At 40.6% G+C, this 23,710-nt stretch overlaps 1 protein-coding gene across 1 annotated transcript in view; it reads left to right on the plus strand.

Annotated features, from left to right (window-relative positions):
• The window catches only part of tbk1 (TANK-binding kinase 1), a 217,115-nt gene that overhangs the window by 88,064 nt on the left and 105,341 nt on the right, over positions 1-23,710 (plus strand). Inside the window, exons 7-8 of the mRNA XM_028808250.2 lie at positions 6,562-6,672; positions 10,158-10,337. Coding sequence (XP_028664083.1) covers positions 6,562-6,672; positions 10,158-10,337 — 291 coding nt within the window. The remainder of the gene's footprint in view (positions 1-6,561; positions 6,673-10,157; positions 10,338-23,710) is intronic.

The following is a 23,710-nucleotide window of genomic DNA, read 5'->3' on the forward strand; positions in this document are numbered from 1 at the left end:
ATATAAAATCCGCGATAGAGTGAAGCCGCGAAAGGCGAAGCGCGATATAGCGAGGGATCACTGTATATACATGCAGAGCAGGGTAGAGATTATGAAAGCAATTGAATTCGAAAGGCTCAAAAAAAAAAATGTCGCAATACACATGTGGAGAAAGTTAAAGAATATGAAAGAAGGAAAATTAAAGTATAAAAAAAAGAAAATAAAGATCGTAGTAGCGCAAACAAACGGAAATTGTTACTCGAAAAAGGGAAAATAATCACCACGGACCAGGTGTCATTGAAACAAAAGCAGGATAAAGTGAGGTCAGAAATAAAAGACAGAGTTGAAAACAAAGTAAAACGTCATAAAGAGGTTAAAAAACAAGGAGGCCAAACACATGCAGAGCAGGTTAGAGATAATGAAAACTGGAATTCAAAAGCCTTAAAAAAAAACGTAGGCGCAAAACACATGCAGAGCAAGATACAGAATATGAAAGCAGAAAAAAACGACAGTGTCAAAACAAAGAAAGTAAACATCGCATTAGCGCAAAGAAAGAGAAATTATTACTCAGAGAAATAATGAAGAGGCGAATAGAGATCAAAAATATGGATTTAGGTGATATGTCAGAAGTATGTAAATATTGTAAGGCTTTGAAGTTGAAGTCAAGATAATTTCAAAAACGGAGTTTACCTCACATGCATTTATTGGTTACTTTGCAAAACAAAATTAACTGCTGATGATGTGGATTGTTTTATCTGTGCTGAAATTCCAAACAGAGAAACCTATCCTGAATTATGGTACAAAGTCATTAAACACATGTCTCACTGACCTCATTAAAAAGATTCAGCACATTGGGACTCAAGATTCCAAATATCGTTAAGTTCAGAAATAAAAGTGAAACTAATGAAATAGCAAGAATTCAAAGAAAAAAAATCTTCAAAGTGTGTATCCGGAAAAACAAAAATGGGGGTTGGCGAGTGAGGCGAGCAGGGCCTCCTAGTTTTTAATATATTACTATACCCAAAATAAACAATGCAAATAATTTACATCCTCATTTTATTTAACTGTTAAAGTATGTTATTTAATTACAGTTAAATTGTTTTGGTTTCCATTTTTGTATTTTCTAAGGCAATTTCAGTCTTAAGCATACTTTGATTATTGTTGCTCAGTGTTTCAGCTGATTAGGTTTGTTTTGCTCTGTCTTTATTGTAAAAATTGACAATGTCTAACAAGTGTTAACCCAGTTATAGGTTTGAAGTGAATTAGGTGTTAAAACATATCTTTAAGGAAAGTGATACTACCTACAGAAAGTTAATTCGTCACTTTATGATGATTTATGAATTTATGATTTTAATTTATAACTTGCTTTGATGTTACCTGTAATAAATGCTGCGTAATTATAAAATATTATGTCTGATATTACCATTTTCTTTCACTGCACTACCTGGTGACATAGTTGAGAAACATATTTCCACCTGTGTGACTAACATAATGTAAACAGTTTTTCTTTTGCTGAATGCAAATCACATTTTTGTAGGAAAAAAAAAACATGACTCAAACCTATGTAAAATTTGGACATTCATTTTTAGTAACCCTGTACATGCCATAGAGTTTGTGAATCATATGTAAGTATTAGAAATAGGCAATTGATTTAATAGTGTTACACAGATTTTTAAGAGATCATGTGAAGAGAAATACCTATTGGTTAAAATTCAGTGTACAAAATGTTTTCAGTGTACAAAATGTTTTCTTTTTCCATCATAATAGTACACCATAAGACTCCTCTAGCAACCTGTTTAGTTAAATGAATTTATAATAGTACTAGGGAGCTTCGCCCCCTGCCAGCGGCCGCCTCTCCAAAGCTCCCCTTAAACAGTGATACAATGGGAAACAAATACTTTAAAAAAAAAAAAAAAAACGTTGATACAGTGGGAAACAAATATATTTTTTAACTCCTATTTGCTCGAGCATCTGCTGTTGTGCTGCTGCTGCCCTCACGCGTGATTCTGCAATTCACTCACCTACCTTTCCCTCCCCCCACCGCCAGTGATAGGCGCCGGTGTGAGGAAAGGGGGCTGAGCGCACCCCAATTAGACGCGGCTTCTCCTTCGAATCCCCTCTTAAACGGTGATACATTGGGAAACAAGGTTTTTTCACCTCCTCTTTGCTTGAGAAGCTGTTGGCTTGCTGCTGCTGCGTGCCGTGTGATCTGCATCTCGTGCGGAGCTGCTATCGTTTAAAAGCCTGTACAGCATCTGAATATTCAATCTCTTTTCTCTGTTCCGTTATTTCCCCCGAATAATATTTTCAGTTGGTTGACGCTGCCGCTCCTCAGAAACCCCTCTTAAATGGTGATACATTGGGGAAACAAGTATCAGGTGTTTTTTTTTCCACCTCCTCTTTGCTCAAGAAGCTGTTGGCTTGCTGCTGCTGCGTGATTTGCATTTAAAAGCCTGTACAGCACCTGAATATTCAATCTGTTTTCGCTGTTCTGTTATTTCCCCAAGTAATATTTTCAGATTGTTTGCGCTAATGCAATCTTTACTCTCATTTTTGGAGACTTTCAAATTTTCTTACTTCCATTATCTCTAACCTGCTCAGCATGTGTATCACGGGACTTTCGTCTGAAGGTTGTAAATATGATGTGACTTGTCTGTCTCGCAGGAAGTAAAATTGTTTCTAACTCTCTGTCTCTCTTCAAAAGATCACGTCTCGTCCCCGGGAAAAATTCTTGTCTCGTTATTTTTTTATAATAGATAACAGCAGCCATATAGATGTAGATATTAGCCACTGCTTTAGCCAGCATGTAATTGTAAAAGCTGTACATAGACCCTTGCATTATATGAAAAAAGTTAAAATAAATAGAATTAAACTTCACTGTCTTCCTTGACTTGAAAAAATGAATCTATCATTGATTGAGTAACTGTAGATGTGTTAACATCATACTTTTTGTTGAATTATGTGGTTTGCTGGTACTGTGTCTGTCTGAATCTTTTTCAAAATGAGCAACTGCTATTGATCAGTGATGCTGAAGTTTTAACTGTTGTTAATTTTTGAGAGGCAATATTATTTGCCATGTGCTACCAGTGGAGTGTTTTCTCTGTCTGTTGTTTAAATGTATGTCATTTATTCAGCAAATTTTTAATAAGGAGTCTCTTACCCTTCTGTTTTTAACCAATATCAGCCATCAGTAGTTTTAAATCTCATTTAAATTATATTAAAGGAACTTTCCAACATTATGGGTCACAAACCTGGGGCATTTTGACTTCTAATAATGCTATAGCAACCTTCCTTCTTGTTCTTGTAATCATTACAGGTTAGACTTTTATGTTATGAACATAGGTTTCCTTGTCAATGTTAGGAAAGCAGAAACTCTACATGAAAACCACTTCATTTTGTTGCATATACTATATGTTTTATCTGATACATATCAGAGCCCACATTATTCCCAAGTGTTTCATTCTTCAGTGTTCATCTTTTGTTCAGATGTGTTATTTTTGACTTACAGTGCTTACACATGGATGTATGGCATTATAATACTTATCTCTTTTGTGGCTGACAGAATTTTACAAGCCTGCTTGGACTGTATGTGGCATGGCCATAGTGACATTACCTTGTCACACAAATGGCTGTAGCCACTAAAATACCACTATCACCAAATTAACAATGACTGTACAGTGCATTCAGAAAATGTGCAGACCACTTTTTTCACATTGTTATGTTACAGCCTTTTGCTAAAATCGTTTAAAAGTTATATTTTTCCCCACATCCAGCAAAGTTCATTATCCCAAATCTCTCTATTATAATAAAAAAATCCTGGGACAAGACAAGACTTTTTAGCATGGGACGAGACGTGACTTTTTCAGAGATTTACTTTCACGTTCCACGAGACAAGACTTTGTGCCAAGAGATTTAACCAAGCCTGGGGACGGAAATAAAAGACAAAGAGTAGATGACAAAGTAGAGGATCATAAAGAATTCAAAAACGTTGGCGCAATACACATGCGGAGCAGGTTAGAGATAATGAAAGTACTAAAATTCAAAAGTCTCAAAAAAATTATAGTAAAGATCGCATTAGCGCAAACAAGCGAAAATTATTACTCGGTGAAATAACGGAACAGCGAAAAGAGATTGAATATATTGTTCGGATTTAAACTTTAAGTCGGAGACTTATAGATTGTCTAATTCGTGTTGCCATCAGGGAAAAATAGTGTTTTTTCCCAGTGAAAAGGCGTAACCATGACAATTAAAAGAACTGTTGTTTGGTGAAAGTGAAATCCATATACGCAAGCTGCAGAGACAGAAGTGGATGGAGTGTAGCACAGGCTGGGGGGGTTGGTGAGTGAAGCCCCCTAGTTTAATAAAAATAAAAAGATGAAAAATAATTTTGGCCCAAGTATTCAGACGATTTGCTCAATACTTGGCAACAATTACAGCCTACTGTCTTCTTGGGTATGATGTGGCTAACTTTGCACACCTGGATTTGGGGATTTTGTGCCATTCTTCGGTGCAGATCCTCTCTTGCTCAGTCGGTAGACAGCTATTTTCAGGTCTTTCCAGAGATGTTCAAGTCTGCCCTCATGATGGGCCACTCAGGGACATCCACAGTGTTGTCCCTAAGCCACTGCTGTGTTGCCTTTGCTTTGTGCTTAGGGTGACTGTCCTGTTGGACGGTGAACCTTCAGCCCAGTCTGGGGTCCAGACCACTCTGGAGCAGATTTACTTAAGAATATCTCAGTACTTTGCTTTGTTCAGCTTCCCCACAATCCAGACTGGTTTCCCAGTGCCCAACCCTACAGCATTATGCTGCCATCACTATACTTCACTGCTGGAATGTTACTGCACAGGTAATGAGCGGTGCCTGTTTTAACCCAACAAGTTGCTTAGCATTAAGGCCAAGCAGTATAATTTTGGTTTCATCAGACCATCTCACAATCTTGTTTCTCACAGTCTGAGTCTTTTAGGTGCCTTTTTGTAAACTCCCAAGTAGTTTTACTGAGTATAAGTTGCCATCTGGTCACTGTGCCATAAAGCCCAGATCAGTGTAGTAAAGCTTGTCCTTCTGGAAGTTTCTCCAACCTTTACACATGTTCTCTGAGTTTAGTCGGAGTGACCATTGGCTTCTTGCTCTCCTTTCTCATCAAGGCCCTTTCTTCTTCCCTGATAAGTCAGTTTGGCCAGGCAGACAGCTCCAGGAAAAGCTGTTATTGTGCTCGAGTTCCTCCTTTTAAGAATTATAGAGACCAGTATGCTGGGAGCATTCAATGCTGCAGATTTGTATGTATTTTTTTTTGTAGTCTTCCCTTGCACCTCAACACAACTCTGCAGGCAGTTCCTTCATTCTCATGGCTTGGTTTTTGTTTTGGTACACATTTGTTTTGGGTCCAATGGGAGCAGGTAGAAATGAGGTCAGTAAGAGGGTGTGGGCTGGAGACAGAAGTGGAACCTGGTTGGCTTTAGGTGGGGGGAAGAAAAGACATTAGTACACTTTGTCAACCCCTGACCCATTGTTCCATCTCTAGGTAAGCCCATTTACTGCCTCCTATGCGCATGTGTGTAACAATCTATATATATTTTATTTGTTATGGATTTAAAAAAATCGGTGATACTTACAAGTGAAAGGAATTATCATAATTACAAGATGCATTATGACAAAAATAAACAGAAAATAACTTTTGAAATAATGGAAGAACTTTTTTAGCGGATTAAATGTGGACAATATTCCACAAAGTAGCGAAGACACAACCAAGTCAGAGACCATCCAAAAACCACTTGTAAAAGAGGTTCTTTGTTTTAAGGCAAAACTAATTTTAGGATTGAAAAGGTGAGACAGCACAGTAATATTAAGGCTAATAACTAGTCAGCCTGCAATATCTAACAAATGCTGTTTTAGTGCTAAGTCATTTCATGAAATGTATAACTTGGGAATAAAAGTGTATACTAATACAGCATGTAACTCTTTTTTCAACTGACAGGGCTTGCAATAGTTGAGAAAATAACCTAAAAATATTAATCTGCTTGTTGATCACATCTGATGACTTGAATGTTCCAGTAATGCTTCTGCCACAAATCATTAAGTATTCAACCTTAGGAAATGGACATTAACCTTTGAGATCAGAGTGTTATACCCCATACTTGTCTTAGGCAGTCACATACAAGAATCATAAAAGAAATAAGATCGTCACCTTTAACCAATATGTACTCTGCTCTCCTAACAGGTACACCTGAGGTTGTTAAAATTCTCCTTAGTATTACCCCAAACACCGCAGAGTGGGAAGATGATTTTTCACGCCAAAAGCTCATCTTTACTAACATAAGGACCCTCTTAAAGGTCCAGGCGTGACAAATTTTAATGTAGCTCTATGTATAGATCACTGGCTGTGGCCAGCTAAAGGTATATGACACTATAAAGAACATATTATACCTCAGAATAACCCTGAAAGTCAAACTGATGATGTTTTTGACAGAAAAACTAATTGGTTTGGTCTAAATTTGGTGTAAAATATTAGTCCAGTATTTCAATTCATTTTTGATAAAATATTTTTGTGTACATATATTTTTTTATTTATATATTCTTAACAGGTACAAAATTATCACAGAAAAACCTCCTGGAACAATATGTGGTGTCCAGAAATCAGAAAATGGGAAAATAGAGTGGAATTCAGAAATGCCCGTTTCATGTAGTCTTTCCAAGTAAGTCGCATTAAAGATTAGTTGCAATTTATGTACTGTATGATTATATGTAATATGGTAGAAATTATCAAGTTAAAATTATTTGAAGATGTTAATGTACACTATACAATGAGTTTTATGTACTACTTAAAATGGTATAGTTGGTGTTATTAAACAAAAGCCTTTGGAGATTATGCATACAGTACACCCCCAAAATTTCCTGGGGTTACGTTCCTAGAGCGCCCATGAATTGTGAAAAACCGCAAATTTTGTATGTGGTTAAAAAAATACCTATTTTCATAGTTTAAACCCTAAATATGCCCCCAAAGCACTTTAATTTAATTTCAAACTCAGCTTAATTCAAGACCTAAAAATAAGAATGTTTCAACGGCATCTTGGGGCTTTAAGCCTTAAACTGCCACATACTTGGGGGTTAATGCATCCCTGGACGCCAAATACTTTTTTGCTGCACTTTAAGTAAACGTCACAATTAACAAAAAAAAACTTAAATTTTAATGGAACACTTTTTTTCATGCAAAGAGCATCACAATTACTGCAACACTGATCATTTTACACACTGCTAATGAACTGTAAAAACTATTTAAAAAACTACTGGAACAATATGTACAAAGTGCAACTAACGCCATGGATGTAAATCACTGTGCCAACTGCGCTTGAACTGTCTGCACGCAAGCACACAGAGGTAAGCGCTGACTCTGGCAGGCTAGTCATAGTGCAGCTCACGCTTGGGTCACAGAAACACAGGAGATTGTAGAGACAGGAACTTTATTTAAACACTTCAAACAAACATGTCTCTTTCAGAAGAGAAATGAGCTCAGTATGCAGTTAGTTATCGATTAAACCAGTGCTCTGCAACCGGTGTGCCACGGCACACTGGTGTGCCTTGAGCCGATACAGGTGTGACGCGGTCAAATAAGACAATTTTCTAACTAAATAATATTTCAACGGTCCTCCTTAGAAACACAATAACGAGAATACGTGCAATGAAATATTCGCGTAAATAGCCTTTTAAAGGTTTCATAATTTTATGTGTCATTTCTCTGAAATAATAAATCCCATCGCCTGTCGCCTACGACGTAGGCCCTACGTAGTCGCCAGACAACTCCGTAGTATGCTTTGCTAGGCAGAGCGCTCCGTGCCCTCACCTAGATTCAATTCAAGCCGACGTATTAGTCGTGCTACGTCGCATTCACTTGTCTTGCAACAGTAGTTATCATTCATTACTATTAGTTGTGTTGCTGAATTGTGTATGGTTAACGTTCTTCGTGTAATTCATATTTAGTTTTATACCCCTTTAAATATGGATAAATTTTTACGTGGAAAAGATTCGTCTTCACGTACAGATGATGAAGAACCCAGCACAAGTGTTGCAAAAAAAAAACAAAGAAGATTGTGAAAAGGAAGTACAACGAAGACTACATTCGATATGGATTCTCGTGGTGTGGTGACGAAACGGCTCCAAAGCCACAATGCATCGTTTGCGGCGATCAGCTATCAAACGAGGCAATGGCACCCAGTAAACTAAATCGCCATCTAAATTCAAACCATCCCAGTTACGCCAAAAAAGACAAACAACTCTTGTGTTAATTAAAAGTGATAAGCGGTCATGCTTAAAAGATCTTGACCAAGAACTTCGGGTTGCGCTGTCAAATATTGAGCCAAATATAAAACTTTTGTGTTCATTGAAACAAGCGCAGGTATCACATTAGTCAGTCATTATGTTATAATAATTATTAAGATTGCATAAAAGTAAATATAGTATAGTTTTTATGTATGTATACTTATAATAAATGTATACTTATAATAAAAAATGAAAATTTATTGTAAAATTTGTGTATTAAATTAATATCTATATATCAGTGGCGTAGCTGGAGATCATGTTGTCCGGGGCGGTGAAAAATTTGACGCCCCAAAGCTGAAAGAAATGTTTTTTTTGCGCCTCCTCAAGGAACAAAAAAAAAGGAAAGTACCGTAGTTTGGACGCCCCTAAATAGCTGGCGCTCGGAGCGGACCCCCCCCCCCCCCCCCCCCCCCCCCCCCCCCCCCAGCGAAGCCACTGGTATATATTTTAGCTTTTGACGTGCCGCGGAATTCTAGGAAGAACTTTGGTGTGTCGTAGGTGAGAAAAGGTTGCGGAGCACTGGATTAAACAATTGACAAACATCATAGGAGAGCACAACCCCCAACAGGAGCAGAGAATGTCTGGGGTAGGAGAGAGAAACAAAGCAATCACACAAAAAGAACAGGTGCTGTTCAGGCTTTTAAGTAAACGGAAAACACAAGAACACTCTGCTGGAGATGTATCACAGTCAGTCAGCAGCAAGGAGAAATGAATAACGCTGTAGCGGTCCGGTGCCGCTAAGATACACACTGTCGATGGTGATTTATTTATTTTTATGGTGGAGATTCCAGGGACACAACCAGCCTTGACCTGACCAGCGCACACTCACAAACAGAGACAAAAACAAAGCAAACCGGTAATCAAACAGCAAATAAAGAATGTAATGAAAACAAATGAAATAAGAAAACAACGATACCACCCCTGTTCCTCTAACGGCGATTACACATTAAATACAACAAAGCACAAACAAAACAAACACAGTAAATCATGAAAAATGTTCATGAAAAACAGCAATGTATGAAATTTTATAATGAAAATAGATAGTCCAGAAATCTGCACGTTGAATGGGAATGTAAAGATAATCGTACCGCTAGTTCCTGAAATGGTGAAGACGGGTTCAGGAGCGCTCCATTCTTTGCAGGATGGCCATGAATCCACTTACAGTCCTCATGTACACAGGCAGACGGCAGACAATCTAGACGCACGAAACGATCCAGGACAAAATGAATAAGTACAAGTAACCCAACAGAAGGCAGACAGTCAGGAACTTGAAACACAAATTACAAACACTTTTTTTTTTTTTTTTTTGCTTTTGGTCACCAGCCCCCTTTTTAAAAGCAGCGCTGACAACCTTTGACTTCAACAAACCCAGCACCCTCGACAGAAGACCAATCAGATCCACTGCAGGGACTGCTGAGAGTTGCAGTTTCAAATTCTATTGGTTACTTTCACCATTTCACCATCCCAAGCCGCTATTCTCTCTACAGTACAGTATTGCCACGAAAAAATCCATAAAAAATGCGTAGGATATTTGCAGCTTCCGCTAACAATTATTAGTTAGGTTCTAAGGAAAAATCCGCGAATGACTGTGGCCGCGAACTCTGAACCGTGACTTTGCAGGGTCTACTGTATACGTAAAAAATAATGAAAAGGGTACTATAGTGTTTATTAGAGGTGCTGTCAGCATTCTAGAGCATTTTAAAAAAAATTGATAATTTTGAAGAACAAATATAATACAGTGATTACAATATTCCATAAAAATAATTTAAATGTGTCTAGTAGTTATAAGTTAAATGAAAGACACAGTAGAGTTGTTAGTTCCTTCATTTACTGCTAATACTAACGCTCATCTTGCATATTTTAGGGGCTTGCAAATCCTGTTGACACCAATTTTAGCAAATATTTTGGAAGCAGATCAAGAAAAATGTTGGAGATTTGATCAGTTCTTTGCTGAAACAAACGATATTTTGCATAGAATGGTAATCCATGTCTTCTCCTTGCAACAAGCCAGTCTTCATCTTATCTATATTCACAAACATATCAAGTAAGTATAAAGTATAGGTAGCTTTATTGATTTTTACTTAACTAATACAAATGATATTAGTTGTGATTGTAACCATTATAATTAAAAATGTATACCATTTTCATGTTGAATTCATTTTCTTTCACTAACTTTTTTCTGCGGTGGGTAGTAGTGATAACAAGCTGAGAAGGAAAGCCCAGCTTTAATGTTTTAAGTTTAAGTTCTGTATTTTTCTAGTCAAAATTTTTTCTTCTCAATCATGGTATATATTAATTTGCCACATAATACTGTGTTCTAAAGTGTAACATCTATATATATAATTCACTAAGCCGGCGCCAGAGCAAGCAAGACACCCATGGAAGCACGCAGCACGGAGCCACGCCCACCAACTCTAAGACCATTGGATATGACAACAACTCGCAGAGCCATGCCCACCAACTCGGACGCGACGACACAGAAAAAACGGCGTCATTTATGTTCGTCTGTGCTAGAGTCCACATGCACCTCTGAGCCACGTTGACTGTTCGTAGAGGCATGTTTCTCGCGGATGTGAATCGCTATATGCAGCGTGTAAAACAGTTTGCGAGGGGTATCCTATGGGATCCTTAAAACAATCCTTTAAAACTGAGGTTAAAACACAATGAAGGAAGCAGTCTTTAAAAACCAATAAGCCCTGTGCCTCTATTTCATTAGCGTCTCACCTGCTTCACCGATGCAGGCCCTGCAGCAGTCGAGACGCTCTCTCAGCAGCTGACCTTCTCTGTGCCTGACTCCACTACTGTCAGTCGCCTGATTAAAAATGGCCTTTTCAAGGGGAGCTATGGACCCGCTATACCACAGGAACACATTGCCTTCGAGCCTGCTCTCGCTCACTCTAACATAACGGCTTTCTCTCTCTCCTCACTCGCTCGCACAGGGGAGAAACGCCCCCAGCACGACTACACCCGGAAACCGTTTTAGCCAAACTTCCATGCCCCTTGCTACGCTGTGAGCACGATGATTATTTATTTAAAAATGGCCTTTTGAAGGGGAGCTGTGGACCCACAGCAAGTCTTTGATACGATGCAACAAAATGATGAAAGAACGGGCGCATTTTTTTTTACCCAAGCTGTGTGTGTGGGTGGGTGGGTGTTAGTTAGTTAATTAGTTACTCGAAGGATTTCAAGATTTAATATGCACAAGCGTTAACACTGCAAAAGGAGCCCAAACCAGAAAAGATGGCTGGCAAAAAGTGGCCGACAAATTAAATGCGTGTGCATTGTTCTTACTGAAAGCAGCGTTACGGATTTTGCAAATGTTCATTTTTTTCCCTCTGCTTAAAAAACATTTAAAAACTGGCGTGATTATGCGGCATATACTATGCCGCGGGATGGTATGCAGCGTGTAAAACAATTTGTTTGTCGCGGATAATTTGCCTTTTACTATTACACGAAGACAATTTCCTGTTAATACTTCATTACATTGATATAGCGGTGTTCTCAGTATTCAAAGCGCTATCCACACAGGGAGGAACCGGGAAGCGAACCCACAATCTTCCACAGTCTCCTTACTGCAAAGCAGCAGCACTACTACAGCACCACAAGGCAGTTAAAGAATGCACCAGGCTCGATTTTGTTTTCACTTCTGTTTACAGCGATCGGGTCGTAGATAGCATTGTTGCAATGTTACTTTTCTTGGTGGCTTATTACATTATGGATGTTTCACATGTTCATTTTTTCCCCTGTGCTTAAAAGACATTAAAAAAGTGTTTCTCAACTGTGACTCCGAAAAACTTAGTACGCAAGCTATATTAAGCGTCCACAACGAAGACTCGCTACACCTTAATCTACAAGTACTGACACTTATCCCTACCGACGAAGTAACTTTCACCAGTGTGGCCTTCTTCGTCACAGACAATCCCGCTTTCAGTCACGGACAATTAATTATATGTTGCTCTCTCCAGAGGTCTATCTTTTCATTCACTCACAGTCATATCCTCAGACCCACGGCATTTGGACAACTGTGTCGTTCAGGAAGTGTTCACCCATCAATACATAATTATGCGGCGTATGCTACGCTGTGGGTTGGCTAGTTTTTTATAAATTTTAAAAATACTTCGTTCAAGCAGCTTACTGCAGAGTTCTATGGATCCCTGCGTCCATACATGATTAAAAGAAAATGCCTAAAAACTTACTAAATACATCCATTTAGATGGGTAAATGTTTTTGATTTAATAAATATGCCTTCCTCATTCATTAGGTGAAGGAAACTAGAAATAATAATTTTGTCACAGATTCTTGGTACTGTTTTTTGAGGTAAGCATACATTACTTGCTCAAATCTTTGTGATTTATTTTACATAGGCCATGAAGTGAGATTCCTGGTGAGTGGCAGCATAGTGGAAAGAGCATATACAGTTGTGCTTGAAAGTTTGTGAACCCTTTAGAATCTATATATATAATTCAGTAAGCCGGAAGACAAGTAGCCACCCATGGAAAGCACGCCGGAAGGGGCGTGGATTCACTAAACCGCCGACAAGTAAGACGCCAATGGCGCACACAGGAAGGAGCCACGCCCACCAACTCTTAGACCATTGGATACGATGAAAAAATCACAGAGCCACGCCCACCAACTCGGACGCGACACCTCAGAAAACATGCCGTCATTTCTGTTTGTCTGTGCGACTGTCCACTTGCAGCTCTGAGCCACGTTGACTTTTCATTAGTCAACCTCAGTGGAACCTTGGTTCACACAGAGGCAGCGCCAGAGAGAGACAGAGGCACACACAGGCAGCGCGAGAGAGAGCCGCGCACACACCGGCAGCGCCAGAGAGACAGAGGCAGCGTCAGAGAGACAGAGCTGCACACACACACAGGCAGCGCGAGAGAGAGAGCCGCGCACACACAGGCAGCGCCAGAGAGAGACAGAGGCACACATAGGCAGAGCGAGAGAGAGAGCCGCGCACACACACACAGAGGCAATGCCAGAGAGAGAGAGCCGCGCACACACACAGAGGCAGCGCCAGAGAGAGACAGAGGCACACACAGGCAGCGCGAGAGAGCCGTGCACACACACAGAGGCAGCGCCACAGAGAGACAGAGGCACACACAGGCAGCGCAAGAGAGAGAGCCGCGCACACACAGGCAGCGCGAGAGAGAGCCGCGCAATCCTTTAAAACTGAAGTTAAAACACAATGAAGGAAGCAGTCTTTAAAAACCAATAAGCCCTGTGCCTCTTTTTCATTAGCATCTCACCTGCTTCAGGCCCTGCAACAGTCGAGACGCTCTCTCTGCAGCTGACCTTATCTGTGCCTGACTCCACTACTCCAGTCGCCTGATTAAAAATGGCCTTTTGAAGGGGAGCTATGGACCCGCTATACCACAGGAACACATTGCCTTCGAGCCTGCTCTCGCACACTCTAACGTACCGGCTTTCTCTCTCTCTCCTCACTCACTCACACACTGCAGGGGAGAAATGTCCGCAGCACGAGTCTACCCGGAAACCGTTTCAGCCACACTTCCACGCCCCTCGCTATGCTGTGAGTGCGATGATTATTTATTTAAAAATGGGCTTTTGAAGGGGAGCTGTGGACCCGCTATACCACAGGATCACCTGTGACATTGCCTTCACATTGTTTTCCTTTTATTTATGATCCTGTTGAGCAGATCAGACACCCAGGCAAACAACACTGAATAATCAATAGCTGCAACCACTTTGCCCGCCCCAACTCCTCACCTGAGTCGGTTTTGTCTGTGTTCAGCAGTGTTTCCCAAACTCGGTCCTGGTGAAACCCTGTGGATGCAGGGTTTTGTTCCAACCAGATTCCTAATTGTTAATGCCGCTGAAACTCATCCGGGATAAGTTGCTTTTTCATTATATTTTTATTTTATTAATTTTCATTGTAATCATTCCATACAAACAGATCAATTTATAACCCAACAAATTTGAAGACTAATCAAACCCCACCCTTGAGAAAGAGAGCTTAGCTAAAGGAAAATTGCTTAAGGCTTTTTAATAAGGCAACATTAAACAAAAGAAAGGGAGAAGTAAATATCTATGTAAATAAGAGATGGAGAAGGGAGTTAAATGCGGTAATAGTTATTTCTCTTATTCTAAAATAATATTGATTAAATCCTGCCATGTTTTGAAAAAATTTTGTACAGATCCTCTAACTGAAAATTTGATTTTTTCCAATTTCAAATAATATAAAACATCGGTTTCCCACTTACTTATAAGAGGAGAATTAGGATTCTTCCAATTTAACAAAATAAGTCTGCGTGCCAAAAGTGTAGTGAATGCAATCACCGTTTGCTTGTCCTTCTCCAATTCAAGTCTATCTGGAAGAACACCGAACACAGCTGTTAATGGGTTAGGAGGGATTGTGATACCAAGGCTGTCTGAGAGGCACTTAAAAATTTTTGTCCAAAATGATGTTAGTTTGGTGCAGGCCCAGAACATGTGACCCAGTGAGGCAGGAGCTTGGTTGCAGCGTTCGCAGGTTGGATCCTGCCCTGGAAACATTTTGGACAGTTTTAAGTGAGACAGATGGGCTCGATATATAATTTTTAGTTGAATAATTCTATGCTTTGCGCATGTAGAACTTGAGTGTATTCTCTGCTTTGCTACCTTCCACTCCTTTTCTGATATATTGATTAAGAGATCTTCTTCCCAATGTCCTCTTGGATCTTTGAAAGGTAGGGACTCTAATAAGATTTTATATATTGCGGAAATAGAGTTTGTTTCCTCGAAATTGAGCAGTATTTTTTCCAGCATTGTGGAGGGTGCAAGGTGGGGGAAATCGGGCAATTTCTGTTTAACAAAATTTCTAATTTGAAGATAGTAAAAGAAATGTGTAGCTGGGAGGTTGAATTTTGAACGTAATTGTTCAAAAGATGTAAATATGTTGTCTATATAAAGATCTCTGAGCATTTTAATCCCAAAACTTTTCCAGGTATTAAAAACTGGATATACTTGCGAAGGTTGAAAGAGGTGGTTCTCTTGCAGAGGTGCCACTGATAAAAGATTTTCCATCTTAAAATGCTTTCTAATTTGGTTCCATATTCTGAGTGAGTAAAGCACAATTGGGTTATTAGTATATTTGCGATAACTTTCATTTATTGGTGAGCAGAGCAGGGAATATAAAGAAGTACTACAGGATTTTACTTCTATTGCGGACCAAGCCTGTGTATGTTCATTTATTTGTGTCCAGGTTTTTATGACTTGTATGTTTGCTGCCCAGTAATAAAACTGAAAATTAGGTAAAGCCATGCCACCTTCTGCCTGAGGTCTTTGTAGGGTCGCTCTTCGTATACGTGGGTGTTTAAGTTGGTTTTTCAAACGCAGACGTGTAGCACATTAGTCTAGCAGACTAGCTGGATGTAATAATCTGAAATGAATGCGCGCCCTCGCGCTGAGTGAAAACCAATGTATATTGAGTCTAAAGAACATGATCAGCAAGTCTTTGATAGGCTGCAACAAAATGATGAAAGAACGGGCGCATTGTTTTCACACAAGCTGGGTGGGTGGGTGTTAGTTAGTTAATTAGTTACTCGAAGGATTTCAAGATTTAATATGCACAACCGGTAACACTATAAAAGCAGCCCAAACCAGAAAAGACGGCTGGCAAAAAGTGGCCGACAAATTAAACGCATGTGCATTGTACTTACTGAAAGCAGCGTTACGGATTTTGCAAATGTTCATTTTTTTCCCTCTGCTTAAAAAACATTAAAAAAGCGGCGTGATTATGCAGCGTATACTACGCCGCAGGATAGTATGCACCATGTAAAACAGTTTGTTTGTCGCGGATAATTTGCCTTTACCTTTAAGACGAAGACAATTTCCTGTTAGATTTGCCTTTGCGATGACAATTAATAAGGCACAGGGCCAGACTTTCAAAAACATGGCTAGCGGGTCATACGCTCGCACTGATCATGTCCCTGCCCTTTGTACGCCCCCCCTCGGTACTACCATGGTCGGATGACTTGGTGGATTATATATAGAAAAGCAGCCAAAACCGCAAACAACAATGAAAAGTCTACGTGACTCACACATGCATATGGACTGTGCAAAGAGGAAAATGACTCGGGTGACGAGTTGGGGGTGGGCACATGAAATGTTACTTTTCTTGGTGATTTATTACATTTCCGATTTTTCAAATGTTAATTTTCTCCCTGTGCTTAAAAATCATTAAAAAAGCGGCCCGATTATGCGGCGTATGGTACGCCGCGGGTTGGCTAGTTTTCTATATTTCTGCATAAATATGACCTAAAACATCATCAGATTTTCATTCAAGTCCTAAAAGTAGATAAAGAGAAACCAGTTAAACAAACGAGACAAAAATATTATAATTGGTCATTTATTTATTAAGGAAAATGATTGAATATTACATTTTTGTGAGTGGCAAAAGTATGTGAACCTTTGCTTTCAGTATCTGGTGTAACCCCCCATTGCAGCAATAACTGCAACTAAACATTTCCGGTAACTGTTGATCAGTCCTGCACACCGGCTTGGAGGAATTTTAGCATGACCCACCTTCTCTTGGACAGATGTCCTGACATTTTCCTTTAGAATTCTCTGATATAATTCAGAATTCATTGTTCCATCAATGAAGGCAAGCCATCCTGGCCCAGATGCATCAAAACAGGCCTAAACCATGATACTACCACCACCATGTTTCACAGATGGGATAAGGTTCTTATGCTGGAATGCAGTGTTTTCCTTTCTCCAAACAAAACGCTTTTCATTTAAACCAAAAAGTTCTATTTTGGTCTCATCCGTCCACAAAACATTCTTCCAATAGCCTTCTGGTTTGTCCACATGATCTTTAGCAAACTGCAGACGAGCGACAATGTTTTTTTTGGAGAGCAGTGGCTTTCTCCTTGCAACCCTGCCATGCACACCATTGTTGTTCAGTAGTGTTCTGATGGTGGAGTCATGAACATGAACATTAGCCAATGTGAGAGATGCCTTCAGTTGCTTAGAAGTTACCCTGGGGTCCTTTTTGACCTTGCCGACTATTACACGCCTTGCTCTTGGAGTGATCTTTGTTGGTCGACTACTCCTGGGGAGTGTAACAATGGTCTTAAATTTCCTCCATTTGTACACAGTCTGTCTGACTGTGGATTGGTGGAGTCCAAACGCTTTAGAGATGGTTTTATAAACTTTTCCAGCCTGATGAGCATCAACAACTCTTTTTCTGAGGTCCTCAGAAATCTCCAGTGTTCGTGCCATGATACACTTCCACAAACATGTGTTGTGAAGAGCAGACTTTGATAGATCCCTGTTCTTTAAATAATACAGGGTGCCCACTCACACCTGATTGTCATCCCATTGATTGAAAACACCTGACTCTAATTTCACCTTCAAACTAACTGCTAATCCTAGAGGTTCAAATACTTTTGTCACTCACAAATATGTAATATTTGATCATTTTCCTCAATAAATAAATGACCAAATATAATATTTTTGTCTCATTTGTTTAACTGGTTTCTCTTTATCTACTTTTAGGACTTGAATGAAAATCTGATGATGTTTTAGGTCATATTTATGCAGAAATATAGAAAATTCTAAAGGGTTCACAAACTTTCAAGCACAACTGTAGGTGTTTCATTTGTGTTTTGTACACATAACAGTACAACTGAACTGATTACACTTTATTATAATTTTAATAAAAGCCAGACTGTATGAAAGAACACTGAAATGCCACAAATCTATTATCTTTTTTTTTTGGCATGATGAATCTCTATTGCTGGTGTTGTAGTTATAAAAGAACTGAGCACAATGTACAGTATTTGAGTAAATTTATTGACAGTGATGTAAATCAGTCTGTAAATGATGTGCAGACTCTATGTAGAACCTGACACTGTGAGGCAGGAATGACAAACCACCCTGCCTATGTTAAAACATCTGTAGTGAACTTACTTAACTTCAAACTGATTAAACATATGTGAAATGGTATTACCATACTGGCCCTATTGCACGTGTGTGTGTGTGTATATATGTATGATCGTTATGCAATGGAATCAGAATCAGAATGTCTTTATTGTCATTGTAACAAATACAACGAAATTAGGTGCAGTCCCTGCGGTGTCAAAATATAAATAAATATAATTACAAAAGGATAAGAAAGGATAAGAAGAAATAAGGTAGAACACAAACATTCAACTTTAAGACCTTAATTGCACATGAAACACTATTGCACAAGATGTCATTTATTACATTAGGTGATTAGGAGGCATTCAGTGCCCTAATTGCAACAGGGTTGAAATTGTTATTCAGTCTATTAGTCTTTGTTTTGATGCTCCTATATCTTTTGCCTGATGGCAACAGTTGGAACATGTCATGAGCTGGGTGTGAGGAGTCTTTTAAGATGTTTTCCGCTTTACTGAGGCAGCGAGAGCTGTGCAGTTCATCCAGAGAGGGTAAAGAACAGCCGATGATCTGCTGGGCAGTCTTTACAATGAAGTGTTTTCCTCTGCACTGTTGTGCAGCTGGAAAACCACACGCAGAGGCAGTAGCACAGGATACTCTCAATAGAGCAGCGATATAAGGACAACAGCAGTTTTTGGGGGATGTTATTTTTCCTGAGGACTCTCAGGAAATAGTCTCTGCTGAGCTGTTTTCACATCCCAGGACAGGTCTTCCATGATGTGGACTCCCAGGAAGCGGAAGTCTGACATCCTTTCCACACAGTCCCCTCTGATGTACTATAGAGTGGTTTGATGTCCGTTTTCTTTTTCCTGAAGTCCACAACGAGCTTCTTGGTCTTAATTGTGTTCAGGAGCAGTTTGTTGTCAGTGCACCATGCTGTCAGCCGCTCCACTTCGTCCCTGTAGGCAGACCCATCCTCCCCAGAGATGAGCCCCCACCACAGTGGTGTCGTCTGCAAATTTGACAATGGTATTGCTGTGGTGGGCGGGGGCGCAGTCAGATATGTACAGTATGAAGAGCAGGGGGCTCAGCACACAGCCTGAGGAGAGCCGGTGCTGATGCTGATGCTGATGGCCGAGGAGATGTGAGGGCCCACCCTTACCTTTTGTGTGCAGTCTGTCAGGAAGTCTTTAATCCATATACAGGTGGAATACGGGAGTCCCAGGGCTAGCAGCTTGCACACCGATCTGTGAGGGAGGATGGTGTTAAAAGCAGAGCTGAAATCAATAAAGAGGAGACGTGCGTAGCTCCCCTGGTGCTCCAGATGGGACAGGGTAGCATGGAGAGCAGCAGCAACAGCATCCTCAGTAGACCTGTAGAGCCCTGTAAGCAAATTGGTGTGCGTCAAAGGTGGAAGGGATGAAGGAAATGATATGACTCCGGACCATTCTCTCAAAACACTTCATCAACACCGGGGTGAGCGCTACTGGCCGATAGGCATTCAGGCAGGTTATGGGTGATTTTTTTGGTAAAGAGAGTAAAATGGAGGATTTCTGACAGGGAGGAACTGAGGCCTGGGACAGTGACAGGTTAAAAATCTTTGTAAAGACCCTAGCCAGCTGCTCTGCACAGCTCCTCAACACATGTCCAGGGACACTGTTGGGACCTGCTGCCTTCCTAGGATTGACAGCCTGGAGCGAGTGTCTCATCTTGTGTTCCTCCACCCTATGGGGGGTGATATTGTTGTGAGCTGCTGCTGTGTGTGTAACAGCTGCCTCTGGTAGTTCCAACTCAAAGCGAGCAAAGAAGTGGTTCAGCTCCTCTGCCATTGAGGCGTCACCTTCAGCAGCTCCATGACTGGTCCTGTAGTTGGTGAAGAGCTGGACTCACTGCCAAGCCTGCCTGCTGTTATTACTGTCCAAGTGCTCCTCAATTCTTCTTCTGTAGTCCCTCTTAGCCTTTCTGATGCCTCTCTTCAGGTTGGACTGTGTCATGCTGTAGAGAGCCTTGTCACTGCACCTAAAGGCAGTGTTTGTTTCCTTTAGCAGCCACTGAACCTCTCTTGTCATCCAGGGCTTCTGGTTTGGATAGACACGGATACGTTTCTCCACTGTGACAGTGTCAATGCTGGTTTTGATGTAACACAATACACTGTGTAGAGTTCCAGGTCTGGATTTTCAAAAATGTCCCAGATAGTCCTTTTGAAGCAGTCCTGCAGCTGCAGAGAGGCATCATCAGGCCAGGTTGTGATGTATCTTGTGGTGGTAAGAGCAGATTTGCGGAGAAGGGTGTATGAAGGAACCATCAGCAGTGACACGTGGTCAGACTGGGCCAGGTGTGGAAGCTGTTTAGCTCTGTAGCCCAGCTTGATGTTTGAGTAGACCTTGTCTAGTGTGTTGGCACATTTTACTTGCTGGTGGAGTTTGGGGAGCACTGCTTTTAAATCCACGTGATTAAAGTCCCCTGCGATAATGGACACTGCATCAGGGCAACGGCTCTGTTGGCTGCTAATGCTGCTGTATAAATGTCTCAGAGCCAAGTTAGCATTAGCAGCTGGTGGTATGTAAACAACAGTGATCATTACCACATTGAACTCCCACAGTAAAAAGATAGGTCTACATTTCACAGTCATGTACTCCAAGTCAAGGGAGCAATGGCTATCCACTATCACTGCGTCTGGCACCAGTTATTATTGATGTACACACACACACACCCTCCTCTGCTCCTACCGGATTCTCTAGTCCTGTTGTAGTGCCGGGATGTATAGCCTGTTAACTCAATAGCCGAGTCTGGTATGCATGAATGAAGCTAGGTTTCCGTGAACACAAACAAGCAGCTGTCCTTTATCATGTGGTCTGATGCAACCTGAAGCCTCAGTTCATCCATCTTTTTGACAATAGATCTGCCGTTAGCGAGGAAAAGGCTTGGAAGCGGCAGTTTGTGAGGCTGTCTCCGTAGTCTAGCTAGCACACTGGCCCTGTGGCCTCGCTTCTGCTTCCTCTCTCTGTGCCGCCTTTGTCGTCAGCCTCCGGGGATGGTAATCCACAGGGAGCCAGGTGTCCTGGCTGTATCCACCGGAACGCAGTGCGAATAAATTCCGCCGTAACACTCCCCTCACAGCAGACTCCGATCTTAAGAAGATTGTCTCGGTTGTAGTATATGTTCGCCCAACAGGATGTAGAACGAACTAAAATCAACACACACAAAACAAAACTCAGAAGGGAAGAGCACCGAGCCTCTGCAACCTATAGTTAGGTCCATAAATATTTGGACAGAGACAACGTTTTTCTAATTTTGGTTCTGTACATTACCACAATGAATTTTAAATGAAACAACTCAAATGCAGTTGAAGTGCAGACTTTCAGCTTTAATTCAGTGGGGTGAACAAAACGATTGCATAAAAATGTGAGGCAACTAAAGCATTTTTTTAACATAATCCCTTCATTTCAGGGGCTCAAAAGTAATTGGACAAATTAAATAACTGGAAATAAAATGTTCATTTCTAATACTTGGTTGAAAACCCTTTGCTGGCAATGACAGCCTGAAGTCTTGAACTCATGGACATCACCAGATGCTGGGTTTCCTCCTTTTTAATGCTCTGCCAGGCCTTTACTGCAGCGGCTTACAGTTGCTGTTTGTTTGTGGGCCTTTCTGTCCAAAGTTTAGTCTTCAACAAGTGAAATGCATGCTCGATTGGGTTAAGATCAGGTGACTGACTTGGCCATTCAAGAATTTTCCACTTCTTTGCTTTAATAAACTCCTGGGTTGCTTTAGCTGTATGTTTTGGGTCATTGGGCGGCATTTCATGATACAGATGAACAATCAGTTTGACTGCATTTAGCTGGATTTGAGCAGACAGTATGTCTCTGAACACCTCAGAATTCATTCGGCTGCTTCTGTCCTGTGTCACATCATCAATAAACACTAGTGTCCCAGTGCCACTGGCAGACATGCACGCCCAAGCCATCACACTGCCTCCACCGTGTTTTACAGATGATGTGGTATGCTTTGGATAATGAGCTGTTCCACGCCTTCTTCATACTTTTTTCTTGCCATCATTCTGGTAGTGGTTGATCTTGGTTTCATCTGTCCAAAGAATGTTTTTCCAGAACTGTGCTGGCTTTTTTAGATGTTCTTTAGCAAAGTCTAATCTAGCCTTTCTATTCTTGAGGCTTATGAGTGGCTTGCACCTTGCAGTGCACCCTCTGTATTTACTTTCATGCAGTCTTCTCTTTATGGTAGACTTGGATATTGATACGCCTACCCCCTGGAGAGTGTTTTTCACTTGGTTGGCTGTTGTGAAGGGGTTTCTCTTCACCATGGAAATGATTCTGCGATCATCCACCACTGTTGTCTTCTGTGGACGTCCAGGTCTTTTTGCATTGCTGAGTTCACCAGTGCTTGCTTTCTTTTCTCAGGATGTACCAAACTGTAGATTTTGCCACTCGTAATATTGTAGCAATTTTTTGGGTGGATTTTTTCTGTTTTCGCAGCATAAGGATGGCTTCTTTCACCCATATGGAGAGCTCCTTTGACCGTATGTTGTCTGTTCATAGCAAAATCTTCCACATGCAAGCACCACACCTCAGATGAACTCCAGGCCTTTTATCTGCTTAATTGATAATGACATAACAACGGACTTACCCACACCTGCCCATGAAATAGCCTTTGAGTCAATTGTCCAATTACTTTTGAGCCCCTGAAATGAAGGGATTGTGTTAAAAAAATGCTTTGGTTGCCTCACATTTTTATGCAATCGTTTTGTTCACCCCACTGAATTAAAGCTGAAAGTCTGCACTTCAGCTGCATCTGAGTTGTTTCATTTAAAATTAATTGTGGTAATGTACAGAAACAAAATTAGAAAAAGTTGTCTCTGTCCAAATATTTATGGACCTAGCTGTATGTGCGCCGCCATGTCTAAGCAAAATGTCAATGGACTGGTGTCGTTTCCAGGGATTGTTCCTTCCTTGAACTTGATGCTTGCTGGGATGGAGTGCTGGCTCTGAGGCTAAGGATCTGAAGAAATCCTACTCTGCTAGGTCATTTAGAAAGACCCTCAACCTGCAATTACTCCAGTGGCACTGTACAATGGCTGACCCTGTGCTCTGACCCCAAGGGGTATGTGAAAGTAGCAAATTCCTAATACAAGAAATTATATAAGGTGAAATAAAGATTAAAAAAAATAATCTCTCTGTAATGGAGTGGTGCAGGGATTGTTCCTGCCTTGCACCTGATGCTTGCTGGGATAGGCTCCACCTGAAATGTGACCCTGCCCTGGGTAAATGGGTTAGGAAGCTGCATGGATGCATTCAGGGCTTGAAATGGGGCTGCTGTACTTGCTTTCTCCAATTGAAGGGCTGGATGTATTCCTGTAATGTCTGATCAGTTCTTTCGCATTGCCTGCTAATATAAGTTAACCAAAAGACCATCAAAGCTATACAAAACCAACTGCAATACTACAAAGATACGAATTAAAGAACAGCAAGGTTATTTCTCAAAAATGATTACATTTACCCAACCTCCATTTCACAAAGAATGTATTTATAA

The sequence above is a fragment of the Erpetoichthys calabaricus genome, chromosome 1, assembly GCF_900747795.2.
Source record: "Erpetoichthys calabaricus chromosome 1, fErpCal1.3, whole genome shotgun sequence".
Lineage (NCBI taxonomy): Eukaryota > Metazoa > Chordata > Cladistia > Polypteriformes > Polypteridae > Erpetoichthys > Erpetoichthys calabaricus.